Here is a 23,396-nt window from a genome sequence, read left to right as displayed (position 1 = left end):
GGTTAATTTTAATTGCCATTTAGATTAATGCAAACAAACATGGAAACAAGTATTATGAATGGCAGATTATCAAGAATTATGATGTGCTTACATGGGTGTGGGACGCAGATAGAGAGATAGAGTCTATGACAGTGAAAAACAGAGGGAGCATGTCAGGGGGATGTGTGTATTCCTGTGGGAGGCTGTGTGCATGTGTGTGTGTATGTGTGCGAACATGTGTGTTTGCGTGCCTCAGAGAGAGAAACAGTTGAAGATCTGATGCAAAGTTCAGACACACGCACACACATGTGCATGCAGGCAGCAGAATGATAATGACATGGAAATGATATGGTAATGATATGGTAATCTGGCAACATTATTCTGCCCACCAGAGACTAGGAGGGAGAAGAACCTACCACACACACACACACACACGCACACACACACACACACACACACACACACACACACAAAACAAGCAGAGATCTATGCACTGACATGGCAAAGGAGAGTCAGACCAGTGTGGGGGAAGGTGTGTGATGTTAAACGGTTTATGGTGAAAGGTGTCTTCAGTGTGTTGCTATCATTACTCTGTTGATTGCACAAGATTTTTAACAGTAATCTGTGATCTAATTTACTGCAAACTGTACCATTTTTTTTCCAAACTTAGAGCTGAAAATCTGTGGTGTTCTGCAGAAAAGTTCCTCCTAGCATTTTGACATTAAAAAAAAAATCAGTTTAAACTCAATCAACTTATTTGTGGTTTTGTGTGTGTGTAGCAATTAATGTAGATTTTTACTCTAATAACCCATGATGACAACTCCAAAGAGCTCAAGCTGCTATTAAAAAAAAAAAAAAACTGAATGAGATGGAGATGTAAGTTTTAGAAATAAGTTTTTGCTGAGCCCAAGTTTAAGAATAAACTAATGTGCTAGATACACACACACATACACACACAAACACACACAGAGAAAGAGAGAGAGAGAGGTTGATGTGAGAGAGAATAAGCAAATTGTAGGAAAAGAAATAGACCTAAAAGCATCAACATAAAGAAGATGGCCATAAAGCACTAATAGGCCATTTATTAGACAGAATGCAAGTTTCCAGAACGAATACAACACCGCCACCCTCTGGAAAAATCTCTTCACTACAATAGTTACAATGAACAATATACTGACTGTACAACAAAAGACAAATAACTCTAATTTGGAAGGTAGGGTAAACTCTTTCTGTGAGTGAGTCGTCTGTACATTTATATATATATTAAGACATATAAACCTTTCCAAATATTTACCATGAAGTATACAATGAGTAATTTTTGTAAAAGTAAAAATTCATGTTTGTGTATAAAAGAGGAAGGGAAAGGAATATATCAGCAGATAAACAAGATCCATTGATCATAAAAGTTCACCTAGAAACTTCAGTTTGAGTAACACAACCAGTTTCTTATATTCAACTGTATCTTGTTGTATTCCTCTTCATTGTTTATTGTGTGTGAACTTATTCTGCTAATCACTAGAAACCTGATTCCAAAACTAAAATCTCTTTGCCAGCACCACCAGTCCTCCTTTCCGTTCCTTTCCTTTCCTTTCCTTTCCTTTCCTTCTTGCTTCCTTCCTAGTTGTCAGTGTTTCCCTTGCTGCTCCTCTTTAAGTGGCTGTGATTGACAGGTGGGCTATATCCATGCAATATCACCCAGCGCACGTTCCTATTCCCTCCTGGAGCCTTCATCCGCCGGTCAAATTAACCTTTCGTGCCAACGGGAGGGGGCCCTGCGTGGGCCAATCAGCAGGTGATTAGGCCGGGGGTGGGAGGGGTTGGGGTCACTGCGATGGGGCCATCGCAAGCCTGATTGGTTTCAATCAGCGACCAGCCGCAAGGACAGCTGGGAGCTGAGCCGCAGTGAGCGCTAATCAACGCGTCCCACAGTGAGGCATGAACAGTCACCACACACACACACACACACACACACACACACACACACACACACACACACACACACACAGACTGATGTTGGTCTATAAACACTGACAACACCTAACTCTCTGTGTGTACACATTCACACCTAGACAAGAAACACACACATGCACACACACAAATACACACAGTAAGACATGGGATGCAGAAATGAACAGTCAAGACCACAACAGATAAACAGAAAATCCCATAATGGAAAACTAGAGAAAATAGAGAGTGGGAGAGAGAGGGGCACACTTAGAGCAACCACAGAATCTCACAGTAAATTGAATGACTAATTGCATTGGATTCGTTAATTTGACCACTGGCACATCAGATAGGGGCCCATGACATTGGTTAGAAATGGTCTGTCCTACAAACCAGGACAACAAATCTCGTGATGTGTCAAATGTGGAACAATCCACATTCGCTCCGCTATGACTGATGTTATGCCCATTCTTGTTCAAATATCATAAAGTACACCACTGACCAATCACTGATCAGATAAAAAAGGAAAACGTCACAAAGAACTTATTATAGATCCTCTTTTTTGGGTTGAAGGCAAACTGATCTGCTCTGGTTTGTTTTTTATGACAGTTACTGGCTTCTTTGGGTGGGTTCATTGAGTAGAAAGTCAGCAGAGGTGCAGAAGAGAGCTACAGTGACAGATGTTAAATGCTGGTTAATGTAAATATCTAATCACCCAATCACATGACAGAAACTCCGTGCAGATAATCCTCTCTTTATTACAAATGTTATTTACACATATGAATCAAGGAAGGCATGTTACACAATCGATTCACCTGGAAGTGACTTACTGGTTTCCAAAGCCTTATTTTAAAGACTGAATATAAGTAACAGATAATAGAAATACATTTTCTTATATATATATATATATATATATATATATATATATATATATATATATATATATATATATATATATATATATATATATATATATATATATATATATATATATATATACAGACACACACATGCACACACACACCCAGTGATCACTTTATTAGGTACACCTGTACAACTGCTTGGTAATGCAAACATCTAATCACACAATAAGGCAATCGTATGTCACCAACTCAACGCATCTAGACATGTTTAAGACGACCTGCTGAAGTTTAAACCAAGGATCAGAATGGGGAAGACAGGTGAGTTCAATGACTTTGAAGATGGTATGGTTGTTGGTGTCAGACGAGCTGATCTAAATATTTCAAAAACTGCTGATAGACTGGAATTTTCCCACTCAACCATCTCTGTGGGCAGCCAAAAGGGGCTCCAACTCAGTACTAGCAAGTTGCAAGTAATGAAGTGGCTGGTGAGTGTGTATAGTCTCTTTATCTTTAGATATGTTTCCAAATCATAGCAGAAGAAGAAATAATTAAATTCAAATATGTAACAAATCTGTGATGGTAAATCATGAACAATATCATAATGTTGAAAATCATCACCAGTAAATATGAATTACAGAACTGCAGAAAGATGCTTATAACATTAAAATTGTTTTACTTTTTAATCTTTTCTTTATCTTTTATTATGTTGTGTCCTTTTGAACTTTAACCTCCTGACTTTAATCAGTGGGCCATCATGCAATGGGATTAACGTGGCTACGTTACTTTAATAAATCACTTCAATAAATTAAATTCTCATTAGTTAGCCACACACCTGTTCAGATTGACCACATGAAAACAATAACAGCTACACTAGCGCAGCTGCCAATCACGCAGCGCTAGCATGTTGAACTTAAGCAGTCCACTTTAACATCTTAGCACAGTAATGTGCGTTTCCTAACACAACACGCCCCACACAGCTGGGGCTGATTTGAATGTCCTTTTATTACACAGGTATTTGGTGTAAACCAAAGTATTGCTAAAAACAAAAGTGTTGACTTTGTAGCGGTGCTACAGTCAGAAGATCACCAAAGTCATTAGGAGTCATCCTCTGGTGACCCACCGATAATCTAATTAACCTGCCCATCTAGTTAAATATGCCAAAGACTGTTAATTCCTAAAATTGTTGTATGTCATTAAAAATTTTTGGCAAATAGTTACATTACATTCTGTTGGAAGTTACATATTTTAATAAACAACCAAACTGGTTGAATCAGAAAATAATGGGCTCATTAGTCTTTAATTAAAATGTTAGTGGCAGCCCTAAAAATGCACAGACTCATATTTATTCCATTTTATGCTGTAATTGTAAACATTTCATTGTCTTTTTTTTAACTACTGTGAATCATTTTTTCATTGGTGGTAAGCTGGAACATCTCCCTAAGGACTTTTTGTGGTGGTTTAGGTTGTTCTCAAGCATGTTTTGCTGTGGGTTCGACACTGGAGAGAGAGAGGGAGTTTGAGGACTCACTAGACTGCATGACTGGACTCCAATTAGTCAGTGAATCTGAAGACGGTGAACTCGGCAGTGACTCCATAGAGAAAGATAAAGTAGGGTTTTCAATTCCATTAGATGGCAACTCATCCTCACTGGCTCTCTGATCCATGGAATATTTCCTAATATCCCGGAGGAATGCGTTCTCTGTGTTTGCTTCCTTTTTGCACAGAATAATGTAGCACTTTGTGAAGAACTGACAAAACAAGATGCCATAAGCTGAGATCAGGATAACAGCCATCTCCACTGCTGGAAGGTACTTGCCTTTGACAGTGACATAAACTGGGCCAAAGACAATCCAGGAGATGAAGTAAATGAGCATCGCAAAGGTGATGAACTTTGCATCATTGTAACAGTCAGGCAACTTTCGTCCCTTAAATGCAACACCAAAGCAGATGAGCGCTAAAAGGCCAATGTAGGCTAGCATGACTCCAAATGCAGAAGCCGAGTTCTCGTCACAAAACTCCAGTATCACATTCTGTTGGGAGTCTGAGAGAACGTGTGGAGGATTAAGTATAAGCCACACGGTAACAATTGCCACCTGACCTGCCATGCAGACTCCAATAATGAGGTAAGGCTTGTAGAGTTTCTTCAGAACACTTTGAGTTACGGGGTCAAACTCAAAGGCCAAGATGATTTTAAAGGACTTGACCATGATGCAGGAGACACACATGGTAAAACTCAAGCCAAACAGCACCTGCCGTACTTGGCACTGATATGGATTGGGTTCACCACCAAATAATATAACACTACTAAATGTGATCATAAGAGAGAGGAGGAGAAGGATGCAGATGGGGCCCACAGATGAGCGCACAACAGGGGTATTCCAGTGTACAAGGAAGATGATCCCAACAGCAATGGTAAGCACTGCTCCTAGAGAAGTAAATGCCAGCAGCACAATAAGACGTACATCGTCCCATTTTAGGAAATCAATTTTTTTAGCTGTACATGCTGAACTGTTCTTTTCGGAGTATTGCGTAGGATTACAAGGATAACACCCTTCTGAATCTGGAAAGGGGCAGAGGACAAAAACTCATTAGCATACTGAACTTGGATTCAAGCTTCTCGAACTATTAATGCAACAGACCATACATTATCAGAATTTCAAAACACTTATTTTGGTTTTATTAAATTTCAGTGTTAACTGTTACAAATGGATTTTACTTTTCTGTAATACCCACCAGTGGTGTTGGAATAATAGTTTTCAGCACAGGGTTCACACTGATAGCAGCAACTAGGCTGGCCCGTAACTGAAGTTTTCCTGTAGCCGGGCTTACAGCTGTCTGTGCACCTGGAAATCACACTTCCCTGACAAAAGAAAGAATCATCATCATGCCAGTCAATTTGATTTACTGACCATATCAAGCACTGTGTTTTTTTAAACAATCTGTATAGTATATACCCTTTGTTCTCAGACACACAGAGTTATAATTCCCTTATTTAAAAGAGAAAGAAAGGTCCTAGGTCCTCTTCCAGGTCACACTCATTCACTGTTTTTGAAGAACCTTTTACTATGATTACTGACTTTAGTAAATACTGTATATGACCAAAAGAAATGAGAAGAACTTCAAGCTGACTTCAAGTTGATCCAAGGATGCAATATCATTTTCTGTTATTGGTGTGTTAGATACATATTTCTCTGGTTGAAAAACTCAAATGCATGGTGTCCAGCTGAGTGGACATATTTGTAACTCCATGAAAAATAGGTTCATAAACAAAATTTTAATTGCGTTTTTTTTCTTGCCTAAAGAGAAATGAAAACATTCAGAAAAAAGAAATCTTGACTGAGGTTCTCATAATTCATGCATCAGAGGGTTAAGAGTAACTAATCATTCACAAAATCATTAGAAAGACAAAGAGGGCAAGTACTTACTATGAGACTGTCGAGAGCTTGTTTTGCTTCCCGTGAGGTGAAAGTCAGCGTCTCAGTTTCTATATTATAATTAGCTACAATTTCATGCACGTCTAGAGAATCTTTTGAAGTCTGCTTCCATAGGATGATATCATATCCAGAGTTGAGGTCACCATGTTCATCAAATGAGTAGTTTTTTCCATTCATGTGGAACGTTGCCTTCCGTAAGGCTCGTCGTAACTGAAGTTGTATGGAAAACAATGATTAAAAATGAAGTACCTAAAGCAGGCATGACAAACTTCTTAGCATATAACTGCTTTTGTACACATGTAGCAGTCAAATAGAACCATTAGCATTCATTTAGGGTTGTGTGTCTGGCCACTTGATTAATGTATGTCCAATGTCTGCTCTACTTTTAGCTCTGTTCTAGGTTTCCACAAAGTCTGAGCATTTACATGCTTCAACATTAATAGAAAACATTGAACTTAGTTTATTAGCGTTGAAGGATTTTTTTATCGTGATCTTTTATGTGTTTGTGTTTGTGCATGCTTTTACCTCTGGGGGGTCTAAGCGCTTTGTCTTGCAGTCTCTGTCAGTGCAGAGGTCTTTAACAGCTTGTGCTATTGCTTTAACTGCTAACTCAATACTGAACACAGCATATGGATATATCATCTTCTTTAACTCCTCTGAGGATTTCAACTCATGCTCCTTTAAAAATTTAGACAAGAATGTGTTGTTTTCGTGGTGGTTGGGGTTTTCATTAAGATCATTAAGATACTGCTCAAACCTGGTTGCATTTCCAGATTTAAGAGTGATCCCAAAGATTGTTCCTATATCATTCAAATCATAGTTTGTAGTATTCAGTACTTCAGATGATTGTGACCAGTTATCACTGGCCAACCAAACTTTCCCTCTACCCTGAGGATATTTGAGAAGTTTGTCAAAAATGTGCATCATATGGTTAGCTTTGGCGAAGGACACAATGACACTGACATTTTTATTGTCTATTATGTTTTTGACTGTAGAGTCAATGCTCTCATTGCATGAGTCACCATGTAAAAGCTCTGGAAGAACAGAAGTGAAGGCGAAGCAGATGCCACTTTTGGTTGCGTAGTGCTGGAGGCGTTCAATTGCATAGCGACCGTAGTCACCATCAGTTGTCACTAGCCCGACCCAAGTCCAATGATTGTTATTAAGAATCTGGGCGATGGCACGAGCTTGATGATCATCTTCTGGTACGGTCCTCATAAAGCTTGGAAAACGGATTTTATCACTCAGGAAACCAGAGGTTGAACCATAACTTATCTGTGGAAAATATAACAAATCAATGTTTGGGCAAGTGAAGTGTACATTTCATATTCTATCTCCGTTCATACACTTTATATTACACTGCTAGGCTATTTACAGTCATTTTTTTTTGAGTTTATTGCCTAAGCTACCTGTTTTACAGAGTATTATAGTAACACAACTTGTTAAACATCTTGCTTTCCCCTTCTGTTGGGTGACTAAAGTGTTATTGTTACACACTCATTTTTAGATAAAGTAATAACTTCTGCTGATAGCTGCTGATAGCTATAATGGACAGACATACTGATTTGAGACTTTTTTTTTTGTTGCTGTTCATTGTAGCCATGAATCTAAATTCAATTATACAATTATTATCTGCTAACATCTGGATAATGGATTTTATATTCAGGACCACATAATACAATCCTAACTCCAAAAATGTGGGGCACTGTGCAAAATGTAAATAAAAGCAGTCTACAGTGGTTTGCAAATCTCATCAACCCATACTTTATGCACAATAGGACACAGAAAACATGTTTATGTTTAAACTGAAACATTTTACTATTATGAAAAATATTAGCTAATTTTGGATTTGATGGCAGAAACATGTCTCAGAAAAGTTGAGAGAGGGACAAAAATGTTGACAAATACTGTCGGCCACAGTGCCGCCCCTCAGTCTGCTGGCAGTAGAATCTTTAGGTGGCACAAATCCCTGGAAAGAAACGTTCTAGACCACATAATTACTCTTAAGATCAGTAGAACAGCTTTATTTGTCACATATATAGACAGGCAGTGAAATTCAGTCCCTGCATTTAACCCATCACATATGCAGTATGAAGCACACACAGCTGAACATGTGGAGCAGGGGGCAGTTAGAAAGCGCCTAGGGAGCAACCTGGGGGGGTTAAGGGCCTTGCTCAAGGGCCCACAGTGATGCCAGTCCATGGTTTCAAACAAGTGTCCTCTCAATGATAAACCCTCTTCTTCTTGCTAAGTAAGAACCAGGAATAACAAATGTTAAAATCATAATAAATATAAACCACTAAGAATAGACTTATTTCTTCCTCCTCTTGGCTCCTGACCTATCCTGTCACAGCTTCACTGGCACACTCCGTCATCATGCTCCATAAAAACCTGCAATATGAACTGTATAACATTGGTCGCCCAGTCCAGGAGAGGGATTCAGTTTCTTTTCTTCAAGCCATCACCAATTCACCTCTCCTGCAGCCAGTCACCCCCTTGCTCTCAAGACCCGCCATCATCTCTTCTACTCACCTGTCCAGCCATGTCCTCGTCCTCGTCGCCGCAGAGCGGCCCAGCCACGTTCATGTCTTCGCCGCCGCAGAGTGGCCCGTCCACGTCCACGGCCACATCTTCGCCACAGCGGAGCAGCCCAACCACGTCTACGTCTTCGCGGCCGTGGAGCAGCCTAGCCACATTTTTGGCGCTAATGTGGATTGAAGAAGACAAACCAGCGGCTGCCATACCCAGGGCATCCACTTCACGGAGGAAGCAGCGCACCCGGCATCGACATTCATTTCCACCATCTGAGACAGCTGTTCCTCTGGACTCTGAGTTTTTGGATTTCAAGCCACCACTACTGTCTCCAAGCCCCTGCTGCCACAGCCCGCTGCAGCAGTCTCCAAGCCCCTGCTGCCACAGCCCACTGCAGCAGTCTCCAAGCCCCTGCTGCCACAGCCCGCTGCAGCAGTCTCCAAGCCCCTGCTGCCACAGCCCGCTGCAGCTCCAGCCTCCCCCAGTCTCCAAGCCTCAGTCCCACTCGCAGTCCCCGTCAGCTGCAGCCCCAGCCTCCGTCTGGCCCCTGTCCCAGTCAGCTGCAGCCCCAGCCTCCGTCAGCTCCCTCAGCGTTACCTTCAGCGCCTTTAGTTTTCTGTCCTCTCAGTGTCTTTGGTAACTTTAGGCCCCTCTAGCTTCGGTCCTCTCAGCTCCAGTCACAGTCCCCTTGGTTTCAGTCCCTTCAGCTCCTGCTCCCTCAGCTCCTGCTCCTTCAGTAGGTCCAGTCCCCTCAGTCTCCCCAGTGTCAGCTCCCCTTCGGCCTCAGTCCCATCCCCAGTCAGTTCCCTCAGTGTCGGCTGCCCCAGCTTCCCCGCAGTCAGAGTCGCATTGCCGCCCCTACTGGGAGCACGGACGGCCCCCTGAACTGTGTATTTTCTGTTACGGATTTCCCAGCAGACCCGCCCTGAACTGTTTTGCCTCGTGGCACATTTTTGTGTCTGGACTGTTTCGTGTCTGGACTGTTTCTATGTTTCTATTGTTATTGTTTGGACTATGTGGCCCTTTTTGTTTTCTTTGCCTCATTATTATGGTAAGAACTAAGTCGTCTGAGATTTTTAGTAGATGCATCTAAGCTATAAATTTCAAAATCCTAGGTGAGATCGTTCTCAAGTTATGGTATTCACAAAGTTGAAAAGTGGCTGCTCACCCGCCTGGCAGGGTGATGGCAATACCCCACAAGACTGATGGGGTAAAAAAGTAAGTGAAGAGCATCTTAGAGAGGCAAAGTTTCTCAGAAGTAAAGATGGGCAGAGGTTCTCCAGTCTGAAGAAAACTGCATCTACAAGTTGTGGAACAATTTCAGAATAATGTTCCTCAATGTAAAACTGTAAAAATATTTCATCATCTAAAGTCCATAATATCATCAAAAGATTCAGATTATCTGGAGAAATCTCTGTGTGAGGGACAAGGCCAAAAATCATCATTGGATGCCTGTGATCTTTAGGCACTGCATTAACAACATGCATAATTCTGTCATGGGAACATGGGACATGGGAACACTTTCAGAAATCATTGTGAACACAGCTCACTGTGCCATCCACAAATCCACAAATAAAAGGTTAAAGTGTTCAAAGAAGCTGCCATATGCAAACAAGATTCAGAAATGCTACCATCTTCTCCAGGACAGAGCCCTTTTAAAATGACATAAAGTGGAAAACTTAATGTTCAGTTATTTCCTGTTTTATTGTTAGGGTCTTTTGTCAACTGTACTTTGCATTTACTTCTACTTACCTTGTTTCGTCTTCTGTGAGTGGTTTCAGCTGTGTTCCCCACCAGTTTCCACTTGCCTCGTTACCCTTTTTATATATTGTCTTTATCCTCTCTTTGTCATTTGTTGAGTCATCCCTCCAGCTGTGAGGTTCCCTGTTTGTTATCTCTAGTATCCCTTGGTATCTGATCTGATCTGTCCCGTGTTTGGGTCCGAGATCACTCAACAGTCCACACACAAGGCACACAAGGTTATCCAGATGACATCCTTTTCAGGGAATGCCTTTCATATTTCAGCAAGACAATACTAAAGATCATTCTGCAGCTATTACAACAGCATGGCTTTGCAGTATAAGAATCGGGGTGCTGACCTGGCCTGCCTGCTTTCCAGACATTGCACCAACTGAAAACATTTGGAGAATCACGACATGAAACATACCACCAAGAAAATGAAGGATTGTGGAGCAGCTAGAATCCTCTACCAGACAAGAACGGGACAACATTCCTCTCCCAAAAATCCAGCAGCTGCTCTCCTCAGTTCCCAGACATTTACAGATTGTTGTTAAAAGAAGAAGGAATGCTACACCGAGGTAAACGTGTCCATACTTTTTGAGATTTATTGCTGCCATCAAAATTCAATATGAGCTTATTTTGTTTTTAAATTGTACATTTTCTCACTTGATGTTTTCTATGTTCTATTGTGAATACAATATGAGATTTGCACATCATTATATTCTGTTTTGTTTACATTTTTTTACACAGCATCCCAACTTTTTTTGAAACTTTTTTGGGTTTGTATAATAGACCCAAAGAGTCAGTCATACCTCAGGGATGTACTCTAGGTTGAGTTGTCTTGTAACTGCTATGGATATCTCAGAGTAGTAATCACCAATGACAGCAAGGACAGGTGGAGAGGACTGCTGTTGAGCATTACCTGGAAAAATCCATTCACTGATACAGTTACCTGCATTTACATTACAATATGCTGAAAGTTTAAATTCACACAAAATAGACAAATTCTAAAATGTGTCAACTCATGCAAAAATAAATAACAAAAATACTGACTACCCAAGCTTTAAGTCACATTTAATTAATATATATATTTATATATATATATAGATATAGATATATATATAGATATAGATATATATATATAGATAGAGATATAGATATATATAGATATAGATATCTATATATATATCTATATATATATCTATATATATATATATATATATATAGATATAGATATAGATATAGATATAGATATATAGATATATATATATATATAGATATAGATATAGATATAGATATATATATAGATATAGATATGCCCCTGTTGGTGTTAGCCCCACCGCTCAGTTGGTGTGTGGACTGCCTGCGGAGCGCTAATTTTGAGTCTTCTAGTGCAGCATTTTCACTTTGCGTTTTAGCATGAATACTAAACCAAAGCGAGCAGAGCAGAAATCTTCTCTTCGCCCCTGGATGCGGTTTCTCTCTGCATGATGAGGACCAGCACGACGCGTGCCACGTCTGCCTGGGGATTGTCCACAGTAGGAGAGCGTTGACTGAGCCCGATGTCTGTGCGTTTTGTCGCCAGCTCCGGCGCCCGACCCTGGAGAGACGGGTGACGTTTGTGGAAAAAGTGCTGGGAAGGACAGCTGTCGCACGGCATGACCCCCTCCTTTCCAAGTCTGGGATCCCGGCGTCTCCTGGATCCGAACGCGAGGAGTATCCAACTGATGTCCCCGCATTTAGCTAGGCAGACCATATGGAGGACACTGAATGGTTAGCTGAAAGTGAGCCAGAACCATACGAGACCGCTGGCCAGCTTCAGTCTGAGCTAGTCGCTTGCCAGGACCTGCTGGATTTGCATGGTTTGTCGGAGGATGAACAGGAGAGCCTGTCGTCGGCTCAGTGTGCTGCTGGCTGGCTGAGACAACTTGTCTCTTTTTTCGCTATTTCACCGTGCAGCGGATAAGCTGCAGGTGGACTGGCCCTCTCCTCCGCCAACTCAGAAATCGTCACGGCTCGCGGGGTTTTTCCTCCCACCCGACCCTACGATGGTCAGAAACCGCCTTCCCATCTTCCCAGATTTTGTCTCCGAGCTGACCGCTTCATGGAGCAAACCACTGTCTACCCGCGTCACTGTGCCCGGCCAAGACAGTATCTGGAACTTCACAGCACAGAGGAGGCTGGCTTAGGTAACCCACCTCCGATGGAGCCGTCCCTGGCGGCTTATCTGGCCCCGCCCCATAACCAAGGTGTGGCTGGCCCGTTAACTCTCCCTTCCAAGCACTGCAGATTTTCCGCGTCTCAGCTGGACAAGATTTATCGGGCTCAGGCAGGCGCTGCCCATGCCATGAGCTCCGCTACTATGCTCCAGACGTACCAGGCGATGTGCCTGGCAGATCTCGGCTCACTGGTTCCCCCAGACAGCCTACTGGCGCCTCTCCTCGATGAGGTCAGAGTCACCACGGACTACATTCTCTGTGCGTCATGCTGCACAGCGCTCTCCCTGGGCAGAGGGATGGCTTCGACAGTAGTGGCTCAGAGGCACCTGTGGCTGACCCTCTCCGATGTCCCGGATAGGGACAGGGCTATTTATCTAGACGAACCAGTGTCTGCTGCTGGATTATTTGGGCAATCACTCGAAGCTATTCAGGCTAAATTCAAGCTGAGGAAGAAGCAAACCAAAGCTCTGCGTGATATCAGCCCCAGACGTGATGCGAAGCTCAAGTTGGCTAACTCTCGCAGGTCCACCATTTCTCTGCCCACCGGAAAGAGAGCAGTGCCCACAGCTGCTGTGGAGGGGTGCCACCAGCAAGAATACAGCCGCCGGGTCGGGTTCCACACCAGTCGGCTTGGATCAAAGGCCCACCTTCGGGGACCGGGAAGGATTCCATGCCCAGGAGGAAGAATCCTCAGCCCTCCTAGCTCTGGAATTGAGTAGACAGGGGCTCCAGCGGCAGAGAGATGCCGTTTCCTCCCATCTGTTGCCACACAAAAGGTGCTGCTTAAGTTCTGTTCAGGTTGGGTTAAATGCTCAGGTGACCACATCAAGTGCTCCTCCTGTATTTCATTGTTATGCCCCAATAAAGATGCCTCTTGCAAACCATATAAATCTACATGTTTTTGTGCTACAATCAATAAAGAATGCATATTCGCAAACAAGTGCAAATCCTCAGCCTGCAGGCCAAATGAGCCAAGTCAGGCAGGTCATGCCTTTTCCCGCAGACACACTGGGGTCTCACCTCACCTACAGTGCTGCAGGTAAGCCTCCCTCAGTGGCACGCTTGCACCCCCTCTCCGTGGGTGGTGAAAACTGTTGCTACAGGTTACCGGTTACAGTTCCGGACCAGGCCGCCTCGCTTCCGAGGTATAATAAGCTCTACCGTAAGAAGCGAAGCAGCAACAATATTAAGGGAGGAAATAGACTCACTGCTGCAGAAAAAAGCAATACGAGTGGTCCCCGCTTTGGAGACGGACAAAGGTTGGTACAGCCGCTATTTTGTCATTCCAAAGAAAGGGGGAGGGCTCCGTCCTATTCTCGACCTGTGAGTCTTGAACAAATACCTGCGAACTTACAGGTTCAAGATGCTAACACTCAGACAGCTTCAGTCAGCCCAGGGGATTGATTTACGACAATTGATCTAACACAGTGGTCCCCAACCTTTTTTGAGCCGCGGACCGGTTTAGTGTTAGAAAATATTTCCACGGACCGGCTTTTAAGGTGTGGCGAATAAATACGTCAAAATAAATGATACGACCATAACCAAGTGTGATATTTTCTACGTATAATAATAAAAAACGTGAATCCACTTTGTATTCGTATGCAACTCTATCAGCAGCGTTCTCGTAACATCCTGCCTCAACATGAATAACAGGCTCTCTGCCCACAGCGCTCCCTGGTCAGCTGTTAGAGCCATGGTAAAACATGCCTTCAAAATAAGATACACCGCAAAAACAAATACAGTAGAAATCACCTCAGTCGGATTCAAATGGCCCAGTGCAATGGCTTCTGCTTCATCTATGAATTTGCTTCTGCAAATTTTATAATCTGAAATTTTACTCGTAAGTGCAAGTTTGTAGCTTACACTTGCCACGATTGTCCCCGGTGAAATGAACTGATATAAACACTAAAACAATTTCCAGGCGTTGTTAGTGTGTGTGTAGTTGTGCATGAACGAGCCGATGCATGGAAGTGGGCGGACAGGAGCTGAGGAGGGTTTTAGCGCTAAACTCATCCAGTTTATGCGATCACATTTAACTGGAAATTTATTACAATGGGACCAGATTTTTCATCCGAGGTAGGTGAATATCCGACGGATTTATGTGATGATTTTATTGGAATTAATGTTAGGAAAAATCAGGACCTGCAGATGCCATCCAACTAGAGCGAAAACCCGATTTGTGCGACTTCGACTTAGGTGATTTTTACTGTATAAAGCGCATGAAAAATACAACTCACCATAACACTGAATCAGTGTAAGCCCCCTGAGCTTGTTTCTCTGATACTCATTTTTGCTGGCTTCTGGTTTGACTGGGTTCGGCCGATTTCACATGGAGCGTGGCTGCAGAGCCGCGGTGTCAAGCGCTGGAGAGTCAGTTTGATGGCTGGGTCTACCTCACTGCTATCCCCGGTGTTGATAAATAAAAATGGTAAATGGACTAGTTCTTACATAGCGCTTTTCTACTCTTGTTGAGCACTCAAAAATTTAAAGAAGCGTTATGTAGGTCAACCAACCGATTTCGTTAGACAGGCCTGAAGCTTCTGGGTTTAATTTTAGCGGTGACGTATCATGTGAGCAGAAACGTCTTGACACGTCAAGAGGAAGTCATGGAGGGAAGTAACGGAGCGAATCCGCCCATTTTTCAAAATAAAATATAGTTTAGGCGCAGATAATAAGTAAAACGGAAATAATTTAAGTTATTTATTCTTTATGTGCGGCCCGGTACCAAATGTCCCACGGCCCGGGACCGGTCCACGGCCCGGGGGTTGGGGACCTCTGATCTAACAGATGCCTACTTTCACGTGGCTATACACCCAAATCACAGGCAGTTTCTGAGGTTCGCATTTGAGGGTGTAGCCTACAAATACCTGGTGCTGCCTTTCAGGCTGTCTCTCGCTCCTCGCACTTTCACAAAATGTGCCGAGGCAGCGTTAGCTCCCCTCCGAGAGAGAGGTGTCTGCATTTTAGCCTATCTAGATGACTGGGCTCTCATAGCGGACTCCAGAGAACAGGCAGCGACGCAGCTCTCGCTGCTCCTGTCTCACAATCAGACACTGGGTTTCTCAGTGAATTTTCATAAAAGCTCGCTGACGCCGAGCCAGCAGATCCCCTTCCTCGGATTAGAAATATGCTCGCTCTCCGGCCGAGCGTGTCTGTCAGAGCACAGAGTAGCCGCATTTCACTGCTGCCTCGCTCAGTTTCAGTTGGGACGCAGACTGCATTTCCAAACAATCTTACGGTTGTTGGGCACGATGGCATCTATGATTGCTGTAGTGCCACTCGGGCTGTTAAGGATGAGAGCTTTCCAGCGATGGACTCTCTCTCACTGCCTGTGTGCGTCGCGCCACCTGCGGAGGAGACTGACGATAACCGCATCCTGCATGTTAGCAATCCGCCCTTGGAAGGAGCCCGGTCTGCTGCATCAGGGCTCTCCGGGAGGGTGTTGTTTTGCAAGGTGGTGTCCACAGATGCCTCCCTGAGGGGGTGGGGGGCTCTATGCGACGGCGCATCGGTGAGAGGGGTCTGGACTGCACTACAGCGCAAGCTGCACATCAGTCACTTAGAGCTGCTAGCCACTTTTCTACCGCTCAAGCATTTTTGTCCACTTCCAATGGGCCAGCATGTTTTGGTCCAGACAGACAATTCAACAGTGGTCTCTTACATAAACAGGCAGGGAGGGACACGTTCCCTTCCCCTGTTAAAGCTGTCTCACTCTCTGCTGTTATGGTGCAGTGTTCATTTTCTGTCGCTGAGAGCCACTCACATTCCGGGCCGTCTGAACCTGGGACCGGACCTTCTCTCCAGGGGGGGGTCCCCTGGTGAGGGAATGGAGGTTGCACCCCTTGGTTGTGGCCCAGATTTGGGACATATTTGGCAGGGCAAAGGTGGACCTGTTTGCCTCGAGAGCGAATGCTCACTGCCCCCTGTTCTTCTCCATAACCGACCACGATGCACCTCTGGGGACGGATGCATTGGCACACCCATAGCCAGACATGCTCCTGTATGCTTTTCCCCCGGTGGAAATGATACCGCCGGTTTTAGAAAGGGTGCATCAGCAGCACCTCTCTCTGATTCTGGTGGCCCCCTGGTGGCCAGCAAAGCCATGGTATGCAGAAATAATCAGTCTGTTGGCAGCAAGGCCCTGGCAGCTTCCTCTCCGCAGGGACCTCCTGTCTCAGGCAGGAGGGGAAGTGATTCACCCACGCCCAGAACTGTGGCGGCTGCATGCTTACCTGTTGAGAGGTCAAATTTGATAGCTAAGGGTTTGCCCCCAAGTGTAGTGGCAACAATACAGAGTGCCAGGGCTTAGTCCACTAGAGGCTTGTATGCATACAAATGGTGAGCATTTGATCAATGGTGCCACGACCGGCACATTATTCCATTCCAGTGCTCTATTGTGGATGTTTTGACATTCCTGCAGGAGCTGTTAGATAAAGGTCTTTCCTTTTCTACAATTAAGGTCTATTTTAGCAGCTATATCTGCTTGTCATATCGGCTTTGATGGGGTGACTCCAGGTGCACATCCTCTTGCCATGCGCTTCTTGAGGGGAGTTCGCCGACTGAGACCTGTGGTTAAGTCCAGTGTCCCCTCTTAGGACTTGACTTTGGTGCTGGATGCCCTTTGTGGCCCCCCTTTTGAACCCATTGAGTCTGTAGTGTAGGGATATTCATGATATATGCCACATATATATCTTATGTACGTTTACTTCCCTGAGAAATTTGTCTGAAAAATAACATAACTGATTAAAAATACAGCTTATAATGTTCTGTGTCATCATGAACTTTGTATTCTGACTGTACAATGAACCACACTGATGAAGACTACACAATGATAGAAATGGAGACTTCGAGGTCACCCTGTTGTTGAATTTCTCTGTTTTCCACATTCTGTTTTGTAAATGATGTAATCAAGCCTGATATGCTGTGACTATATGAAACTGTAAGTTGAATTAGAATGTGCCAGTACTTCATGCCATCTCATGGCATGCAGTCTGACCCAGATATCTGAACTGTTTGAAATGGCTTTATTAAATTTAATAATTGGACTCCTTATTCTGATTGTTTTGTGTCATTCCTGTTGATAAAACGAACACGCAGAAACCTAAAGGCTTAAATAGAAAACACTCACACACTCTTATTCAAATTCCTTCAGTAGATATGAAGTTTCTTTGATACAAGACTGTGCTTCTTCTTGGTTTTGCTTCCGCAAAGTGAGTGAGTGACCTTCATGCATTATCTGTGCATCCTTCTTGCGCACAGTTTTCTTCTGATGGTCTCAAGGTCACACTACGTCCAAATCCCGTATATCTACCTAAGGTTATTCCAGCAGCTTATAGCTCTATGGAATTCGAACTTCAGAGTTTTTGCCCCCCCCCCCCTTTCACATCTGAGAAGGAGAGGAGGTTGCATTCTGTGTCCAGTGCGTCTGCTACGGGCCTACATTGACCGCACTCGGGATGTGCGTTCATGTGACCAGTTGTTTGTCTGCTTTGCTAATCCAGCTAGAGGTCGAGCTCTGTCTAAACAGAGGCTGTCCCACTGGATTATGGAGGCCATCTCCCTGGCATATGGCACTAAAGGTGTCGCTTTGCCTCAGGGTGTGAGCACATTCCACCAGGGGAATGGCAATCTCATGGGCCCTTTTTAAAGGGGATCCTGTGAGTTATATTTGTGCTGCAGCTAATTGGTCATCACCGCACACTTTTGTTTGGTTCTATCATTTGGATGTGATAGCCCCTTCTTTGACTCATTCTGTGCTTTCTTCTGGGTCTGCCTTGAACTAGGGTGCTGGTGATCCGACTCCAGTTTGGTGGCTGCTCTCTGGGAAATGTATATATGTCCCATACTATATGTGTTGTACCGAGTGAATCGACTGAAAGGAAACGAATAGTTATGTCTATAACTTCTGTTCCCTGAAGAAGAGGAACAAGGTACAACACTAGGATGCCCAACCGTGCAGCTGGGCTCGGTGAAGAGCAGCTATTGAACTGAGGAATGACTGTGATGACAGTGTTATATATGTGTGGGCGGAGCCACACATATGTCATGTCATCACAGGTCATTTGCCTTAGAGGCGTGAATAGAGGTGTCTTCAGCAGGACACGCGAGGGCGTGATATCCCATACTATATGTGTTGTACCTCGTTCCTCTCCTTCAGGGAACAGAAGTTATAGACATAACTATTCGTCTGTCTCTGTGTTAGCCCTGTGGCAGACTGGTGGCCTGTCCAGGGTGATGCCTGCCTATCACTCCATGGCAGCTGGGATGGGCTCCAGCCCCTCTGCAACCCTGAATTGAATAAGCGGAAAAAAATGGATGAATGGATGGATGGATGGATGGATGGATGGATGGATGGATGGGTGGATGGGGGTTTAATTTACTGAACTCCATAAAGATCTTAAACTAAAATTGTATTGACATTGATAGCATTGGGATGGCACAGTGGTGCACTGGGCAGCACTGTCACCTCATGGCAAGAATGTCCTGAATTTCTTTAGACAGGAAAAAATGTAATCAGAAACAGAATAAGTGTAGAAAACTGGCATATAAAACATTGGGCATGATTTTCATGCTGCATCTCTGTGTCCTATTACAGATTTATTATATGAAAGGTGGCGCTGGAGATTGAATTGCAAAGTGAAAAATGTATTTAGACTTGTTACTTGCGTAAAAGTTATAATCCTTTTAAGTAGCTTAATAGTGCACAATTTGTATAATCAAAGTATATTTGAAATACCTAAAGTAAACATACTAATACATAATGGCACTTTTCAGAATCATTTACAGTACTATATACATATTATTGGATTATAATTATTGATCCACTCAATACATTCAAAATGTAGTGGAGAAGCAGAAAATAGCACAACATAGAAATACTTAAATTAAGTACAAGTACATTAAATGCGTACGTCAATAAAGCACTTCAGTAAATGTACTCAGTTACATTCCTACTTACATTCCTCACAATTGCCTCTAGTGATGAAAGATAATGATGCATGTAATCCAAGTTGCACACCTGCAGTGAGTAAAGCTATAATTAACTCTGTTTGGGTCTTTGTATCTCAGTGACTCAAAGAAGGTGTAAGCTGACACGCCTTGGTGTATTTTTAATCTCTTTACCCCTGTGTTACAGTCCTAGCAGGGCCTGCTGTGATTTTGACCCAGTGGGTGTGTCTTGCTCTTTCTCTAGCTGTACATGCCACCCTTTTGTACAGCGGACTCAACTCAGCAGTTAAGCCAGAGGAACACTCCAGTGCTAGAGAGCCTTTTTGGTTTGCAGTTTGTGAGCTGTGAGCTGCTTACGCCAGCTCTGTGGAGAGGAGGCTGTTTTTGGTGTTTTAGGTGTTTTAGGTGCCGTTTACACGAGACCGTTTTCATTTTGAAACGGCGTCGTTTTGATGCGTTTCGGCCTTGCGTTTACACGAAAACGGTGTCGTTTTGATGTGTTTCGCCCTTCTGTTTACATGACAACGGAGTGAAAACGATGTGTTTCGGAAACGGGGTCCAGAGTGGAGCGTTTCAGAAACGCACCAGCTTGCGTTTTTGAAACCGGGGTGATTTGAAAACGCTTGACTCGCAATGCGCACTATGGTTGCGACAGCCACAGTTTTCGCGCACGTGCAAATTGATAAACAGTACTCGCGGATTCACGAGTGCTTCTTATGCTTTTCTTGTGTTTTTACCGTTTTGTAATTCAGCGTTGTGTGCACCAGCGATCCAACCTCATCGTCAGTCCACACAAAACCTCTCACATTGGCCGTTTAGTAAGTAATGAACAATTTGCCGCACTACCTACTGTGTCACTTCACGCATGCGCGTCTTGCATAAACAAACTTTGCAAAGAGAAAATCAATGCCAACTTGTGGCCTGGCATGGGAACTACATCGTTTTCATCGTTTCACATGTCATCGTGTAAACGCGGATCGTTTCTGAAACGCTATCATGTAAACGAAATGCTGAAACGCATCAAAACGACACCGTTTCCAGTGAAAACGGCTTCGTGTAAACGGGGCCTTAGCCTTCTTAACTTGCTCTTGTTTGGTGACCAACATCTGGGCTTTGTTATGTGTCTTTTCTTTTGAAGGTGGTAGCAGTCTGTCCATCTCTTTCAGTTGAATTATTAATAAAACCTTTGTGATATATATCTATTAGCAATTGCCATTTTGCACATACAACAGTACTTTTGTAAGTCACGGCTCTTACAGAGTCACAGCAGCTTGTTTTATATTTGGATGTGCATCCATTGCATCTCCCACAATTGATATGTTATGTTCCTCAATGATCCCAAAAATGTAATTGTGAAGTCTCCTGCCTGTCAAAAAAGATCTTTCAATCAGTAACACACATTTCTCATCCAGAATACTCACAGTTTCTCATCATGAAGGCCTGGGTTTGTATCAGGGCAGTAGTAACTTCTCCACAAGAATCACGTATGAGATATCCCAAAGTGAGGTTCCCCAACTCTCTCTTCCGATTTATCTCCTCCACTGCCTGCACCATTATCAGAGACTGGACCAGCCGAGCTGTGCTAAACCTGTATGATACAATCAGGTATATTTTATATAAATATACCCTAATATAACATGCAATGACACTTAGCGCTGATGAGTAACAACATATATTACCTGTCACAGACCCGGCTTTCGCTGCCATCATCATTCACAGTAACATTCACACTTTCATGAATTGGGAACAATCCTCCAATCATGATGTCACCATTAGCTGTGGCCTGATTAAAGCATTTGGTACCAAAAAAGCGGTGTGAAAAAACTGCAAAAAAGATGCAGAAGCCGAAAGAGTGTTTCATCTTCTTGCTTCTCCTTGTTAGCTACAAAAACCTACTCTGATATATCACCCCTGAACATCTCTCCACTGTGTTTGCTGAAGACAGAGCTGGAGACAAACCTCTCAAGCCTCTTAAACTTGAAATACTTGTCATCTCTCTCATCTTTTTTTATGGTCACATGGGATTTGATGTCACTTAGAGGAATACAATGAAAAGCAGAAATGTTATCTCACACTTCCTGGTTATTTGTTTAACATATGTAGCAGGAGTTGCAAAAAAAACAAATATATGAACTATTTGGGCAGTGACTGCAGTTTTGCGATGAGTGACTTCACATCCACTTTGCTGAAAGAGAATTTTGGAGACAGAAAATTCTCCTTCTCTCCTTAAGTTACATTAGTATATAATACTGCACTATTATCCATCTGCATCTTGCCAAGAAGCAAATGCAAGGGAATTCCCCAAGAGACTTTAAACTAAATAGCTGTGGCATCCATTTCCTAACTGCTGTGTTATCTGTGTTAATGTCTGTCTGAGGGTATGTTTAACCAGGTAAAACCAGATTTGTTGCATATGTCTCTCCTTTAGACATATTTCCTTATCCGGGTTGGCTTATTTCCAGAGATGTATAAAGTACTGGAGTAGAGGAGTGGAGTAGAAGTACAAGTACTATATAAAAAAATTGACTTGAGTAAAAGTTGAAGTGTTCTTTCAACACCATTCTCAAGTGGAAGTACAGAAGTACTCAATTTTTTTGGTACTTAAGTATTGCAAGTAGAAGTATTTCAAAAAATGCTACTCAAGTACCGAAAGTACAAGTACAAATAAAAGTACAAGTACTGTGTATATTAAAGAAAGGCAGTCAAAAGTTTTATTATCATTGTTTATATTATTTTAAACATTTGAAAGGCACAATGTATTTGGCTGAAGCTGGAGTACAATGATAAAAGGCCATACAAGTGTTTACAAAAAAACAAACACAAATAAAACATCTCAAAAGGCCAGAGGGGCAGTCCACAGAGCAGCTAAAAGACAAACCTGGACAAGGTGTTCCTGGGACGTCATCCATCTCGATATCGGACAGTAAGCTGACGCGTTTTGTCCTCAATACTTGCAAGCAACAGCCCAAAAGGCGGAGACGAAGCCTGCGTTTTTTTTATAGGCTTGATCGCTCAAATCGCCCAATAACGAGCCAGCTTCATAAACTGCGACAGCGCCATCTACCGCTCTGGCATTGATACTATGACTTGGGGATGATTAATAACGTTTTCATAATAGTAACGAGTAACGATTCAGAGAAACCAGAATCCATGAACATAGTGTAATGGTTACTTCCAGGTTACTGAGCTTTTCTACCAGTTTATGGAGAGTGTTGGAATATGATATATGCTACATACATTTACTTCCCTGAGAAATTTGTCTGGAAAACAACTTAACTGATTAAAAATACAGAAGCTTATAATGTTCTGTGTCATCATGAACTTTGTGTTCTGACTGTACAATGAATCACACTGATGAAGACTAAACAATGATAGAAATGGAGACTTCGAGGTCACCCTGTTGTTGAAATTCTGTTTTCCACATTCTGTTTTGTAAATGATGTAATCAAGACTGATATGCTGTGACTATATGAAAACTGTAACTTGAATTAGAAAGTGCCAGTACTTCATGCCATCTCACACGAGTATGGTATGCAGTTCTGACCCGGATTAATCTGTAAACCGTTTGGAAATGGCTTTATTAAATTTAATATTTGGACTCCTTATTCCGTTGTGTATGTCATTCCTGTTCGAGAAACGAACACGCAGAAATATAAAGGCCTAAACAGCAACAGCACACACACATTTATTAGTTAAATTCCTTCAAGAGCTATTTTATTGAAAGCGGAAGTCAACAA

General features: G+C 42.9%; 1 protein-coding gene across 1 annotated transcript; it reads right to left on the bottom strand.

Moving 5' to 3' along the window:
• Nucleotides 1–4,255: 4,255 nt before the first annotated feature.
• Nucleotides 4,256–21,520, bottom strand: LOC115774902 (G protein-coupled receptor, class C, group 6, member A). The gene is made up of 7 exons (XM_030722369.1): nt 21,339–21,520; nt 21,081–21,247; nt 11,305–11,414; nt 6,746–7,495; nt 6,212–6,430; nt 5,520–5,646; nt 4,256–5,346 (listed from the first exon to the last, which is right to left on the bottom strand). Exons 1-7 carry the CDS (start codon nt 21,518–21,520, stop codon nt 4,256–4,258), a joined length of 2,646 nt encoding a protein of 881 aa, XP_030578229.1.
• Between the last annotated feature and the right edge of the window lie 1,876 nt (nt 21,521–23,396).

This window comes from Archocentrus centrarchus, chromosome 24, assembly GCF_007364275.1.
Source record: "Archocentrus centrarchus isolate MPI-CPG fArcCen1 chromosome 24, fArcCen1, whole genome shotgun sequence".
NCBI classification, from domain to species: domain Eukaryota; kingdom Metazoa; phylum Chordata; class Actinopteri; order Cichliformes; family Cichlidae; genus Archocentrus; species Archocentrus centrarchus.
Note: the sequence above shows the minus strand (reverse complement) of the source record. Positions and strands in the feature narration are given on the sequence as shown.